This window comes from Apteryx mantelli, chromosome 28 (assembly GCF_036417845.1).
Source record: "Apteryx mantelli isolate bAptMan1 chromosome 28, bAptMan1.hap1, whole genome shotgun sequence".
NCBI classification, from domain to species: Eukaryota; Metazoa; Chordata; class Aves; order Apterygiformes; family Apterygidae; genus Apteryx; species Apteryx mantelli.
This window is the reverse complement of record NC_090005.1, coordinates 3273724-3289480: the sequence shown is the minus strand read 5'-3', so window position 1 is coordinate 3289480 and position 15757 is coordinate 3273724. Positions and strand designations below refer to the sequence as shown.

Genomic DNA, 15757 nt, shown 5'->3' with positions numbered 1-15757 from the left:
AAAAGTTGTAGAGACTGCTGGAACAGTCAGAAAAATGGCTACAGGCTAGCCGGAGTTTAAGTAAAGGGGCAGAAGTCATGAAAAGTTCCCCGGGAAGCAAATTCATCAGGAAACAATACTGTTTTATTAGCATATACACTGCTACTACTGCATCTCTAAAGCTTTCAAAGAGTATTTCTCATATACTGACAACAGTGGAACATACTTAACAAAGATTTTTAAATTTTGGCTCTGCTGAAAAACACAAACCTTTTGGAAAAATATATATTTCTCTCAAACAGATACTGGCAAGTGTATTAGGTGACATCAGAAGCAAAGAAACTTGGGTGTTGGCCCACAGAAAAAAGGATGAATCTGATGTTAAAGCATCAGGATTGAGCACTGGAAGACCTTGCTTTCCCTCTAGTTCTTCAACAGGGTACTTTTCTGATTTTGGACATAAAATGTGAGGCTTTCAATAAAAGCCCATTCCTTATGAGGTTTTATATGCTCCTACTGTTCATCTTCACTGGCATTCAAAATCTTAATTGATTTGTATCACTTCCAGTTCCACAGCTAGTTCTGTTTTGTGGGACACTGATGTGAGGTGGTGTGGCACTCAGCAAATTTAGTTTTGCCTTGAATTTGAGTCTGTGCTAGGGTTTATTGGGTCTATCATAAGTTGCTGTCCAGCAAAGCATTCTGTGAGGTCATCAGTGTGCTTAAAATTATATACACGTTCTGTTCTTGTGTTTGGCCAAGGCTAAAGGCAAACGTCTTTTATGAATGAGAAAAGAGGAGGTCAAGAATGTATAAATCTATTAAACAATTTTCTGGGAGCACCGACTGCTTTTTGGTAAGCATCCTGATTTTTTAGGTGGGCTCCAAACTGCCCATACAGTATATAAGATCTGCAAGTTTGCAGTTGCTATGAATAAACTGTGAGTGAAACCATGAGCAGTTGTATGTCTCATCCTCTGGTTACCCAGAGATGCTTTTGGCTATCTGTATGACTCACTACTTAATTAGTGTCTGCATTACGAAAGCGCCTAGAGGTCTCAGTCAAGCGTGGGACCCCATCATGTTAAGAATCGTACCGATACAGTGAGACAGTCACTGCCTCAGAGGACCTCGCAATGTAAATAGGCTAAACAGAATAAGGACTGGAGTGAAACAAAAGCCTAGAGCTGGGAAGTGACGTGCTCACTGTCACACAGCATAGCAGAGTGGGGAATAAAACCTTTATCCTCTTGACTCTCTGTCCAGTTATCCATGAACTAAACCACACTGCATCCATCTGTACTTGCAATAAAAATAAAATAAAATAAAGGCAACTGGTTTTGTGCAAAAGTGCGCTCAAATAAGTAAAAGCAATGCTCCCAAATCAAACTCTAAGAACCATCTTGTCACTAGGGAAAACATGACAGCACTAGGAATAGCTGTGACGTGACTTGAGTAAACATCCATCATTGTTCAGGGAACTGGCTTTGTTTGGTTGTGATTAACAGCTGTTCCAGTATCTTAATCAGAACAAAGCTACTAAGACATTGTATCTCCTCAGTTAGTTCATGCTCTTCCTTCATAAGGTGAGTGTCTATGATCACTGACATGTCAGCCTTGCTCTGAACAGCATCCTTGCTCTTAACCGTACCCTGTCCTCTCTGCAGCTTAGAGCCCAAAGTCCAAAAACATCCTCCTCCTCCTCTTCCCTCCCACTTAATTATATAGAAAAGCAGGATCTCTGGAAAGAAATGGAGCAGACATGCTTAATTAACCAATTTAGATCAGAAATTGTACCAAAGCTACCCCAAATCCTTCCATAGTACAAGAAGCAAGGAGGTCTGGTCATGGAAGCACAAGAAAGAAAGGTTAAAAATCTAGGACCATCACTTTCAGAGTAATTCCTTCCTTCTTACAAGAACTTTGGGTTGACAGATGCTATCCCAGTTTTGCATGCCATGCTTAAGCTGCCAGTATCTGGTAACATCATATATATTCCTCATGGTGGCCTCCTGTGCATGATCAGTTCTAGAGTGAACACACAATACAGAGTATTTTCAAAACATCCAACCTAAAGGCTGCTACAGCCACAATCCTTATTATGCCGGACACAAAGAGAGGTTCAAAATTAGTCCCTTGCAACACAGACAGGCAGCATCACTTAACTGGAGAGCCAGAATAGCATGTCTGACTGAAAAAATAACAGGAAGGCACAGACTTGAGCAGAGAACATGCTTTATTGAGAAGTAGATACAAGAATAGCACATTCTACCACATCATGGGAACAGGGTTTAGCTTCTGCACAAGAATGGCCTTCTTCCCTACTCCACAAGAGATCTACTTCATTGGATAGTTTCATGAGTATCTGTAGTTAGTACAGAAGCAAAGGGCATATGACGGCAAAATTCAGTAATGCCCACAAAGTACACATCATGTACTGATGATCTATTTTTTAGGGAGGCAGAGAAAGGCAGAGACAACCATCAGAAGGGCCATGGAGAACTTTTCCACATTAGGATGGGTCAGTGGTTAACAGGAAATGGCTCCTACCTACCAGTACACTGCAAGTGCTTCTTTTCAGACACCATTCAATGAGAAAGCATTGGAAGGTTTAAATGAAATCAGCACTATATGATGTTGCCATTATCTACTCCAAGATTGTCCCCCCTTTTCATCACACTGGAGCCATCTAGGAGACTTGTGGAACAAGGATAGTGGTTATATTTGAAAGCCATTGTATGATAGTTTCTTCTGGTGGTGCTGATGGGAGAGAGGAAGTAAAAGCTTTTTTTTGTTTTACAAAGACAAACAAGGATGCACTGTCAGAGAAGCAAACCATCCACAAGCTAACTGGAGCTGCCACTGATGCACAGAATGTACACTGTAGGCAATCCAACAACTGATGATATTTGCATTACAGAGTTTCTGTGGCTGTTTGGACAAGGCTAGCAAAAATGTGTCTGAAGTTAAGATTTATCTCTTCAGTATAGAGAAAAAATCCTCTCAAATAGAAAGAGACCTACAATTCAAGGAAGACTACTCTGAGAAAAACATTTAAAGTGAAATATACTGAACAGACTGTTTTTGTGTAAAGAAATCCAACTCCAACAGATAAACCAGGAAACCAATAACATATAACCAAAGAGGTCTCTCCAACAGGTGTAGTACGGTCCTAGCTCCAGGAGAGTATACCAAGAACAACTCTATGAAATACCTTAGACCATGATGTTCTCATACACTTAGCCTTGACTCCTCCAGGGTAACACTAACAATCACACCACTCAGGTACAAGATATGCAAGCTTCTGACTGTACAATATTAACTATGTGAAGACCTGCTATATTATATGGAAAACACTGCTCAAAGAGGTGGCAAGTTACCTTATTAAACTATTCGATACATGGAATGGAACAGTCCATCAGACAAGACTTGTCAAAAACGCTGAAGTCAGTGTAATTGCTGCTTGTTGGGAAACCAGACTTTCCCCAAACGAGCATTATTAGACCTTGTTCAAAAGCCACAGAAATTATCCGTTACTTAGAAGGCAAGGAGCCTGAAGGAAGAAACAACCAGATTATAGACACAACACAACCTCATTGGAATAAGAACATGAGGGTAAGACCAGTGACTGGACAGGTACAGTACCAGATATCAGAACTCCTTGGGCCAGCGCTGCTAGGAGCATCGTTTGGGTCCTATACAGATCCAATCCTTGCAACCTCATTGAGGCCGAAACATAAAGTTCCTCAGAACTAGCGTCTGTGGTGTGCACAAAAGATCTGGGCCAGAACAGTACCAAGGGGAACTGATCTTTCGGGAGGGTACTGTACCAGCCAATCACAACAGCAACAGATACAACAGAGATCCCTAGGGTACTTCCTACTGCTGGGGTTCACTGGCTTCAGGAGTGATAGGTAGTTAAGTTCCCTTAGGAGGGGTCCATTTCAAACAGCTGGGATCCATTATCTTATTGCTGTTGGATCTTTTTGCCTCTTTGGCTATCCATTCATCAATCAGATCCTGGGGAAAAGAGCATGAAAGGGCAGGTTAAAACAAGTGATCTATGATGAAGAATTATCCATGGTACAACACCAAACATCTAAGTCCATAAATCTAAAGTTGACTAGCCTGCTATCTGCTTAGCATGACAATAATAACATCTCTTCCACAGCGCTCTCTAGAAGCAGTTCCAAAAAGACAGTGATAAGGCTACTTTTAGCTACAAAGTCAAGTCTCAGGAATGGGGAAATGAAAGAGAGAAGCTGTCATAGATCTGGGTATTTACACACCACTTGCCTTATATCTAACGAGGATACAAGCAGGGCTTGCTCAGTATTCAATGAATTCGGTCCACTACTAGGTCATCCATTTGCCCAGTAAAGGGCAGGCATGATGAGGAGCACAGTAGGAATGTTGATCCATTGCTCCCCTACAAGCCGCTTACAATGAGCAATGTTATTCCACACACCAAAATAAGGAAGATCAATGCAGAGTATTTCTACAATACTGAGGAATCAGGCTGGATGCCCATATCATATTTCATCAGTTAGTGCATTTCACTTCAAAATTACAGTGCTCCCCCACTAGAATCAAACAGCTGGAAAGCCCAGCACAAGACAAAGGAAATACTGATTTTGGTAAGTTCTGGTACCTCAAATGTAACAGCTAAATATAAGGAAACAAAAGTGCAGAGAGAGCCATGAGAAATCTTACCTGTCTTTTTAGGACCAGATGTTTTCCCTTCCAGTACTTGAGCATCTGAAGTGCCTGCAACGTACTAACAATGTCGACAGGGTTTACTGCAGTCTCCTGGCTGATTTCTGCAAACCAATATCAGTTTGTGTAAGGAGAGAAACAAGCCAGTCTACCACAAAAATCCTTTTAAATCACCCATACTTGTTAGTTTTTGACTACAAATTTTAGGCAACTCCCCTTGTAATCATATCCCCAAAATGCCTTGCAGATATTAAGGTGACACACACAGTATTGCTGTTGTTGCCTGACTTGCACCCTTAGACCATCCTGGTTATCTGTAGCACTGTTACATAACTTGCCTATGCTCATTTTCCTCTTAATGACGGATTGCAAACAGCTTGAAGAACCACAGGCTACGGCTTCAAGCCATGCTGAGCTGTACAGAAACAGCCCAACTCACTCTGAAACTGAAAGTCAGCCCAGGAGAAGCACTGGGGAAAAATCAGTTGAAATGGAACATTATAATGATTTAGCGATACTGCTTTTAGGATCAAAGTTAATATGGTGTAATCCTCTGAAAGAAGACATAGCAGCTTCTTCAGAACTAGCTTAGTATCTCTATGAAATACTGCATACTCCTAGGTACCGTAAATGTAGAAAATGCTATTAGCAGAAATCTAAACAGTCTTAGTAATTTTCCAAAGTGTCTGAAAGCCTCTTGGTGTAGTCATTTATCTTCCTAAAGTTAACATTCTAATTTAGAGATGAAGTTCTTTTACAGAATCTTCTTTGAAAAATCATTTTTAAAAAGAAACCAGTACATACTTTCAAAGCTCAGCAAGCTGGCTTATCTTTAATAGTGGCAGGTTTGGAAAGAAGGGCAACACCCAGCTGTAAGAATATTCTGCTGAATCATGCTGGTACACAAACTCTTGTATTAATATGTTGTTTCTTCTAAAAACGAGCCAAGCATGACCTGCCTCATATTTGAGGAAAATGAGTAAGATGCACAGAAATGCTCCTTAACCAATTCACTACAAGCTTATTTAGCTTGAAGACATACCTTTTATAGAGATCTCTTTTCCTTGGAAATTATGCAGGTAACGAAGGAGAACTTCCTTCCAGTAACTACGGTAGCTGATGAGACCTAAATCAGACAGAGGCCGCTCTGGAGAGCCAACTTTTTCTTCTACCTTGGAAAGCAAATAGCCTGTAAAGGAAAGAAAATCTATTTATCTCTCCTAAACTAGTCTCTCCTGACTGTTACTCTCTTTAGCACATGCAGAAATCAGCTATAATCAAAACTGTACAACAGCCAGAGATATGTTACATTTCTGGGTGAAATTGTACACATTGGACAGGAAATGTTTCCAAAATATCACTCTTCCATGCAGTCCTGCAAAAGGAGCTCAAATTTCTTTTTCTAATTAACTATTACCTGTCAGTTGGTGGACAGTTAAAATGCAGACTGAAAGTATTGCTGACTTTTACCAATATTGGTATTACCCAAGACACACTTGAAAAGAACTATGAGGGGTAAATGCAGGCATTTAATCTACATATCTTCTCTTCCTAACACATAACAGTACCTGCATATGAAGCACATAAAAGTCATTTACTTGCTTGGCTACTTCTGCATGAAAATACTGGCAATGAGTCCGTGATGAAGGGTCTCGCTGGCAGGCAGCAATGCATGTGCCTCTGCTAAACAGCTGTTTTAAAGTTCAGCGAGTTCTAGGTATTTACATACACGCTTTTGGATAAAGTCCCTTCAAACAATTCAGCCGCGCAACTCTGATCCTCAAAACATCAGTATGAGAAAACTGAACTCCTTAAGACAGAGATTTTTGCCTCATTCCACAGCCATTATCAGTAGGTTTTGCTGCAGTTTTTATACTTACTGAAATCAATGAGCATTTTGCCATAACCTTGCCTCATATATTGAGGCATTGTCAGGATACAAGAAACATTGTAGTTGAGAAAAGAATTCTTCTCCTAAAAACAAGAACACAGAGAAGATAGCTTAACAGGTCTCGATTTGTACAAACAATGGGTGTATCATAATCCCGACAGACTGAACAAGCCTGTGCAACTGATATAATACAAGGTGAATGGAACAGCCATAGAAAAACCTGCCTAACAACTAACAAGTAACACGATCATCCTTCAGCTACCAACCTGGCTTAGTGTCTTACTTTACTAGCCATTAAATTGGGTGTCTGGCGCACAGTTTTAAGCCTAGGATGGCAGGCAATGGAGTTGTATCGGGGGAAAAGCCAGTAATACTTTATGGCAGTCCTGTAACTACCACCTCTGTCATCTAACAGATTTACACGCAATAAAAAAAGCAACATAATACTAATATAATAAGCACATAGCATATATTGAAGTGTTCAAACAAAGAAGAGACTCTTTCAGACACATCTGTCCTCAGCTCAATGCAGATTTTTCTTTAGAGCTTTTTTTTTTTTTTTAAAAAAAGATATTTATTTGGTTTTGACTCAGGTAATTTAAGAAATATTTTCCTGTGCTTCATTTGGGAGATTATTCTCCTGCCTAAAGAATTTCACTGGCTGCAATATCTAAACTGATGACTGCATTGCATGACACCATCACGTCCAGAAGGCCAATCACTTTTATTGTATCTAAGTAAGGACAATCAGGAAATGGCATGAACAGGCAGTAGGGATTAAACAGTTTGGCTATTTATTAGGTAGGCAACATGACTGAGCAAACAGGGCACAGAACACAGACATGAGAACTGGCTTCTACCCTAAGCTTAGCCAGTAACTAACTTTGGGGATCTGGTCAAGACACGTGACTACTGTCTCAGCTTCTCCATCTAAGTATTTTTCTTCCTCCAAGTACTTTATGAAAAAAAAAAAATTGTGGTGACTAATACTTATTTTAAGCAATGTATTTTTATTTATCATTACTTTTGCCTACGTTTAAGACACCATTACATTTCCTAGTGACACTAGTTTATTCAAGCTGATTTGGTTTTTGCTAGTAACGAGGAAAGATGCTACAGCAAAGCACCTGCAACCCCTGCAGCAAACAATATGAACCACTCGTGAAGATCAGCTTTGAAGCTTTACCCTTCCTTAAGCACAACAAATCCTGAGACTGCAAAAATTCTGAAGGTATATTCTGTGTCCTAAATCTCATTCCAGTGAGGTAATAATAAGTATATATATTTTTTTCAACTAACCTTGGAGAAATATCCTATCAGGTGACACCCAGTGTTGTCAGCTTCTGTCATGACATAGAAGAGGAAGGGTTCAACATCATAATACAGAGTTTTATGGTCCAAGAAAAGTTTTGCCAGCAGACACAGGTTTTGACAGTAGATCTAGAAGCAGAGAGAACAAGGTACACCTGTTTATTACAGTGGAACATCCCCAAAGTGGAAAAAAAACAAACACAGATGGGAAATCAAAAGAGAGTTCTGAACCATCTGAGAAATAACATACAGTCTTTCAGACAGAGCAGCTGGGTCAGAAAACAATTCCATTTATGATTAAGTTTGATAAGCCTATGTACCAAACAGAAGAATTCCCAAAGGTGGGAAATTAAGTTTGTGATATCAGTCTCTGAATGCCCGAAACATCATATACTCAGAGAAGGGGAACAGAAGGTTGAAAGAAAACAGGATCTCTGCTTGCTCGCACTGTATTAGTATTAATCCCATAATTCAAGGTCACCTGTACTGACTGGAAGAAGACTCCTCCCAACTTCTGACAGTGCAGAATTTAGCTGCTGAATTTATTTGTTTGTTCTTGCCTCTGAAGCCTTCAAGACCAAACACAACTAGAGGCAGAGCACAAGCATGGTGCACTACTACTACTGAGCACCTACTTTGCAGGTACAGTCTCATGTTCTGCCCTTAAATTCACGGTTAAGGAGATCACCTGCAATAATGTTGGGCTGCTTCAAACGGTAACCAAAGCTTGACTAGAGTATTTGCAGCTGAATGGTAGATGGGTAGCAGCAATCTACAGAGGCCATGCTTCAAATCTCCCCATTAACTTTCAGAGAGGGATCTGGATATGTAACTCCAAAAGCTACTAGTCCAGCATGATGGGAGAGATAACAGATGGAACTGCTGATGCACAACAGTGCTGGGAAATAACCACAAGGAAAATGCAGACAAAATTACTGCCAGAATTGCAAGAATGGACGGAACTGACTCTAGTAACCTTTCCAAAATTAGAGAGAGAAAGGGCCATTCGCATCCTGTTGCTCTACAGGCAAAGCAGTGCATAGCACGTTTGAAAGATGGAATCCGCATTCACGACTGGCCCACGACCACAGTTAGTTACCTTATTTTTTTTCCCATCGACTTCAAACACTGAAATGGAGCCTTTGCGGTAGATTTCATCACCTGGTGGATGTTTCCACACACATTTTGCCTACAAGACAAAAACAAAGTTAGGGTGACATTGCTGTTTTAAGGGCAGAAAAAGTCACAACAGCTTATAGCAGGAAACACTCACTTCTTAGCTATGATATCAAATTTAATTCCAGGTCCCATTTCCGTTCCTCTATATTCCACTGAGTGGAACAGACATCAAACTTGAATGTAATTAAATCCGTCTTCCTTTCAAAACTGCACAGAACATTCTCACTTCACATTTAAAAGAACAGACCTTAAAGTGGACAACTGACCTAACAATGGTAATAATATTGTAAAGCATCTCCATCCTCACATCAGTTTTTAAAGCTCAAGAATCAGATCTGCTCTAAGCCTTACCATATGTCTACGCAGTATTGTCTGGCTCTTCATATATTTGAGACAGAACTCGCACATGTAGAGACGTCCCAGCCGAGCATACTCCTCTGGGTAGGGAGAATGATACCAGGTATCCAACTCATAACGGCCAAAGGCAATTGTTTTAATCATATTGCTGCCTTCTGTGATCTGGCCCTGGAGCCGCAATTTTTCCTATGAATGAAAAAAGAAGTGAATGGTTAATTAAATAAAAGAGGATATGGATGTGGGGGTGGAAGGGCTCTAATTATTTCCCTTGAAGAAATCCTCCTCTTCAAGTCTTCTGGGTTCACCCATTAGTGTGACCAGATCTAACAACCAGTCCCACACACCTCTCCTCAGTCAAACTCAGACTGAGCCCTGTCCATCAGCAGTGGAGTTATTGAGCCTTCCTTTCATGTTTTGTATCTCAGCGCTTAGAAGCACACTAACACTGGGATCCTACTCTTTCTGTCATCAAAGCAATGTAACCACCTTGCCATTTCATGCTTCTTCCTTCATCTGCAGGGAAAGATACAGCCTCTCTCTCTGGCGTTGCAGAATTCATGACTGCAAATACTTAGCTCCACCCGTACTTTTGGCAAAGTCTCTGAATGACTGGCACTTCAGTGTTATCCCTAGCATAACTTTGCTGCCTTGACTGGGCTGTAGCTCCTCTTCTGAGAAACTCTGATTCTATCTGCACAAGTACCACAAAACCCAGAAAACATTCAGATCTCTGAACGAGACACGCTGTAAGATAAACTCTGAGTCAGAATTCTCACCAGGTCCTCAGAAGCTCGTGCTTGTGCTCTTCGGAAAAGCTCAAGGTCATACTCGCTGGTCAGGTTTTCAAGTAGAGGTTCCCTAGTATTGCCATAGGTTTGTCTGTGCTCCTGGAACAACAAAACATTAATTTTTGCAGCTATGCTGCTAGTAAGCTGTTGACTCTCAATGCTTTTTTGGCCCTGAATGTTGTAGGACGTCTGAGAAAGCCAAACTCCCACCTAATGGTCTCATTCCAGAGAGAAGGGAATGAAAAAATAAAATTGCTACTTTTACCATATATTTTTCTTTTTGCTCCTTGCTTAGTCCTGAGTTCCTTTTCTTCCTGAGCTCAGCTACTTTCTCCTTGTACCGCAGCTGTCTCTCTGTTGGTGCCTGAAAGAAACCAGAGGTGGAAACCTTTGGCAGACTTCACTTACTTCAAAGCTTTTTATTCACCTTCCAACCCCAGAGGACCTCTGTCATGGCTTCCACTTCATCAGATTTGTTGCTCATGAACCAAATCCTGTCAGTGAGGCATCACAGACATTTGGCATGCAACATCAACCCCTAGAACACCACAACAAAACACTTTTGTCCAAGTATTACATTAAGTACAATAGCTGCACATCCCAACAACTTATATTCTTTTTGTTTCAGAAACTGAGTTTTATAGATTTCAGTGCTGCTGAGAGAGCACTTCAGGTACAACGCAAGTATGTAAAATCAGAAATATTTCTTCCTTTCACAGCTCTTCTTTGCCACTGCACCTCAGTCTCACAAGACAGAACTGTACTCCTTCTCCACTGTTTAGTCATGTGGAAAAGCTCAGAGCTGATTCATGAAGTCATCCTGACTTGACTCCAAGGCTCATGAACCGAAAAATGTAATTCCTCTGGCTTTATTCTTTGGATTTAGGCAGAGAAATTGAGTTTTACAGTTCTGCAGAAATTCTCTTGTCATATCCATCAAAGCACACAGAAAAGATTATCCTGAGAAGAGCTCCAGCCTCCTTTGTAATATTACTGGAAAATGTCACCTCTGCACTCTCACTAGCCACTCCAGTCTCTCACTTAAGGATGCAATGCATTTCCCATGCTCATACATTGGAGACGACAAATGGGGAGTGCCAGGACTCAGCACAATAGCTTATCTGAGACATGAGGAAGGGAGATCAAGTTAAAGTACTTGTCACTGGAAACCACAAGCTGAGTTTTTCTACTTCTAATTGAGAAGCCACTCTATTACGTGCAGATTGCCTACCTGGTGTCTGGTGGCGTGCCTGTTGTTGTCATCCTGCCGATGGGCTAGCATCCTCTCCTCAATCTGTTTATCTCGGCTCTGCGCTCGCACCTGGAAGTCAAAACTCATCTGTCAATACCGCAGCAAACTGTATCAAAGCCTTCATCTTTTCCAGTTCTGTCTAGGTGAATCCTCTGAACTGTAATTCACAGATGATGCTACACCCCCATGCTGCTGTCTTACAGCTAAAGACATCAGTTGGAACATGGAGGCTCCACTTTCTGTTGACAAATGACATGTCGTGGCATTTTGTTTCATAAAAGCATAAGGAAGCCAAAACAGGAGACTCATTTACCTTGCACTCATCTGCTGAGAGATTATGATATAACGGGCATCCCGATATGGAGAAGTGTCGCTCATGTTTTCCAGTTAGGTGTCCTGCAAAGGATCAGAAAAAAAGCTTTTAAGATATGATAATAAAGAAGTTTAAAGAGGAGTCTAGATGGTCAGATACCACATATGAGCTTCTGAAGGGGTATGCTAAGTTTATTATCTGTATGATGGGATGAACACATTTCATGCTTCATGGCACATCTTTTAGAAAAAAGGAGTAAAATCCCTTTCACAAGAACTCCAAAGCTGCACTCCACACAAGCAGCCAAACATATTAGAGGACTGCATTAATTTGCTTCTGAATACCTGCTTCTGGTGGAGACCAGTACCTTAGCTGCAGAACTATGCATTTTCCTCCCAAACCTGTGCTAGTATTCTTAACCTGTTTTTCACTCCATCATCCTCCAAATACTTCTAGCCAAAAACACCTTGTGAAAGAGTATACCTAGAGATGTACTCCATCTCCCTTCTCTATACCCACTTCCCAGCCATGCTGCTGATCCTAATTAAATGCATACTGTCAGGATATATAAACACTCAACTAAGCAGGGCTTTGAATATTACAGCAGAAAGGCAAAAACCAACACATTAATCCTCCAGTTGAAATTACCTAAAGAGTTACAACCAGGAGTGGGACATTTCATGTTGAAATTGTAGCTCTCGTGGAAGCGGCGGCGCTTAGGGCGGTGAGACAGGTCACTTCCTGAATCCTTCATGGACATGTCCTTGGCAATGCTCTCATCATGCGATACATTTGGACTGGAGATATCAATATCGGACTCAGAGGAAGGGGCATTCCCAGTGGGGGTGCGAGGTGGAGACTCATCGTGATCTGCTGCATTTTTAGTGTCTGAATAAGGATCAAGACATTACATATGGAAGAAAGCTTTCAAAAAAATAAGTAAAGCAGCTCCTGAGTATCCTCAGGGTACTGTATTGTGCCCTCAGAGAATAAATTATACGCCCTTTCCAACAGCTTTTTGCAAACTCTCAAAGCCTCACTGCACCCCACATACCTCTGTCAGAAAAGTCAACCACTTGCTCAGTTTCTGACCCAGATGAGCGGGTCTGCCGGAGTGGGTATTTTTTGGGGGTCACAGGAGTGGGCTGCTGTTGGCTGCGAGTTACTCTCCTCGTAGAATAAACAGGCTCTTCTGCTCCAAATGATGGTGGATTACGAACTGGGCTGGAATCTAATTCAACAGAGACACCATAATTACGCCCACAAAAAACACTCTAAGTAACTTAACTCTAGTATGCTCTAAAGTCTGCGATATCAACATTTGATAGCTGGATATCAACAGACAGTTCTGTCCTCCTACAGCTCACAACTGCATGTTATCACAAGGATCTGCTCTGTTCTTCTGAGGTTAAATATTTGACACTATAGCCAATACCAAGGAATCTAGAACTAGATCAACTTTCTCTGGACTTAATTATTTATTTAACTAGTAATTACAAAACAGCTGCCATCTGGAAACCTAAAGAACCACTAGTTTAAATAAGAACTATTAGTGTTTAGGTAATCCTTGGGAATATCAAGGCTGCTTCTGGTGTGGAACTATATTTGGAACCGGGTGTGTGGTTTGGGCATCCTATACTGCTTAGGAGACTATAAAACTGATTATCTTGCAGAAAAGTGATACTTTTACTCTCTAGGAAAATCACAGGCATCCCACGCACTGATCCAAATCACACTTTTTTGTTTTTTAAGACATAAATCATCAGATGATCAGACATGCATATTTCTTAACTGCAAGGAAATTTGCCACAAAACAGGTTCTTTGTCAAAGCGTATAAACAGAACATGGTAAAGAACTTAATATTCACTGTCATTTCCTCCTCTTGATGCCAGATGGCATTTGATTTCCTATTATTAACTACCAGCCAAGAAACAGCTAAACTAAAAATGACGAGGTAGAAAGATTCAACATCTCCTCTTACAGTCCGGATGCCAAAGTAGATATATATAAAATAACTGACAATACGTTGATTACATTTACTGCAGAATAGCCTCAACAAGCCAGGAAAGTTTACCTTGCCTTGCAACACAGAAAACCCCAAACAAACAAACAAAGCAAACAAAACCAACTTTCACTCCTGAACACACTCTCTGTGCTGGTACCATGTAACTACTCTGGTACCTATGTAAATAACTAGATAGAAAATAAAGTTTTAGAGTTCTCAAAAAAATAGTCAAAGCTGGCAGCAGAATCAAGGTTTTTATTTCCTCTTTCGTTTAATAGGTAGACAGCTTTACTTTTTAAGCAGAAGATACTGGATTCTTGACTTTCACCAGCAATTTAATCTTTAGATTATAACACCTCATTTCTGCAATACGCACTTACAAAGTTCGTTCTTTTCCTTGGTACCACAATACCCAAAGACAAAAAATAAAACAATTTTATTTAGGTATAAACTCAACACACGTTTAAGTTCTAAAGCTCAGGAAGACGGAGCACATCCAGCCACTTACGCGTTTAGGAAAATAAAGCATTTACCTTGAGAGCTCTGACTGAGCCTGGCTGAGGAACGGGTGACACGGGCAGACCGCCGGGAGGTGCCATCGCTCTCAGAACTGTCCGTATGTTCAGGATCAGTAGAGAAATCGGAGTCTTCTGTTCCGTCTGAACTACTGCCCGCGTTCCTCTGCAACACCACAGACCCGGGCATTAGCGCGGGAGCATACTGTATTTACACTACACTGAGAGAATGTTTGATTCCAGACAGATAATTTCAAGTTCGCAATGACATATCGTAACAATCAAGCGCCAGGTGTTTTATTCTGGACACAGTCTCCTCCGAGGCACCTCAGAGCAGCCGCGGGCGGGGCCGCCGCCCGCCTGAGGCGAGGGAGCGAGGGCGCCTGCGAAGCCCCGCGCGCACCGTGGCGCGAGCGCGGCCCCCGCGCCGCTTTGTTTTGCGCCCAGCCGAGACGCGCCGGTCCCGGCCAATCGCAAGCCGCGTGGGAGGGGCCGAATGAGGGAGCCCGCCAATAGCACCTTGTAGAGGGAAGGGGCGTGGCCACCACGCGTGACTGACGGCGGCCGCCAGCCTATCCGAGGGAGCCTCGCTCCTACAGAAACATCCACCCGGGGGGCGGAGTGGGATGGGGGAAGGGAAAGAGAGAGAAACAAGGCACGCGCGGGGAGCTGACCGTTGGGGGCGTAGATGGGCAGGTCCGGCGGCCAATCAGCGACCAGCCCAGCGGGGAAGTAAAACCAATCCACGGCCAGCTCGCCAAATACCCGCCCAATCGGAAAAGCCGAGAGGCGGGACGCAATGCAGGCGGGGGGAGGGGAAAGGGCAACCGTTGGGGGCGATGAGTGATGAGCAATGGCGGCCAATCAGCGCCCAGCAGGCCCCCGCGGGAGCCACTCAGGGAGCAAGCGGGGCGGGCACTGGGGGGTGAAGGCCGCTATTTTCCCCCAGATTTTGGGCCTGGGAGAGGCGGTTCGGGGGCACGGGGAAGGGGGGGAGGTAGTAGCCCGAGCTTGCCGCCCTCCCGCCGGGAGCCTCCGCGCTCCCCCGGCCTCACTCACCTTCCTGCGCGGCATCCTCGGCGGGGGCGGGGGCAGCGAGCCGGGTTGGTCCCCAGCGCCCCCGGCCCGCGAAGCGGCCGTCGCCGCCGTGTTAGCGCCGGCGGGCTCCGTGGTGACAGCCGTGTCTCCCCTTCTCCGGCACGTCTGTTGCGGCGGCGCCAGCCCGCTCCCTCTGCCGCGAGCAGTCCCTGTTCCCTGCTCGGTCCCTCACGCTTCCGCCGGGACACGGTCCACACCCCCGTCACGTGACCCGGAGCCAGCCTCACGCCAGCGGGGGCTGCCATCTTGGATTCGGACAGGTATCCTGGCGGCTCCGCTGACAGTGAAGCTGCGGGCGGCCATCTTGGGTCCGGGCTAGGGAATCTCCACAGGGGTGAGGCGGCGGCCATCT

The 15757-nt window shown here is 43.0% G+C and overlaps 1 protein-coding gene across 2 annotated transcripts; it reads right to left on the bottom strand.

The window, feature by feature from the left end:
* Positions 1-2197: 2197 nt before the first annotated feature.
* On the bottom strand, positions 2198-15555 carry KAT7 (lysine acetyltransferase 7). 2 transcript variants are annotated; one of them, XM_067312053.1, is made up of 15 exons: positions 15367-15555; positions 14326-14473; positions 12841-13017; positions 12435-12674; positions 11787-11869; positions 11453-11542; positions 10487-10585; positions 10210-10320; positions 9428-9619; positions 8997-9086; positions 7886-8026; positions 6576-6669; positions 5738-5884; positions 4693-4799; positions 2198-3999 (listed from the first exon to the last, which is right to left on the bottom strand). In XM_067312053.1, the coding sequence occupies exons 1-15, from the start codon at positions 15379-15381 to the stop codon at positions 3898-3900; spliced, it is 1836 nt and encodes a 611-aa protein (XP_067168154.1). In that variant the 5' UTR covers positions 15382-15555; the 3' UTR covers positions 2198-3897. The 2 variants fall into 2 exon arrangements, with proteins under 2 accessions (XP_067168154.1, XP_013808115.1); XM_013952661.2 differs by lacking the exon at positions 15367-15555 and having other exon boundaries at positions 14326-14662.
* Positions 15556-15757: the final 202 nt, after the last annotated feature.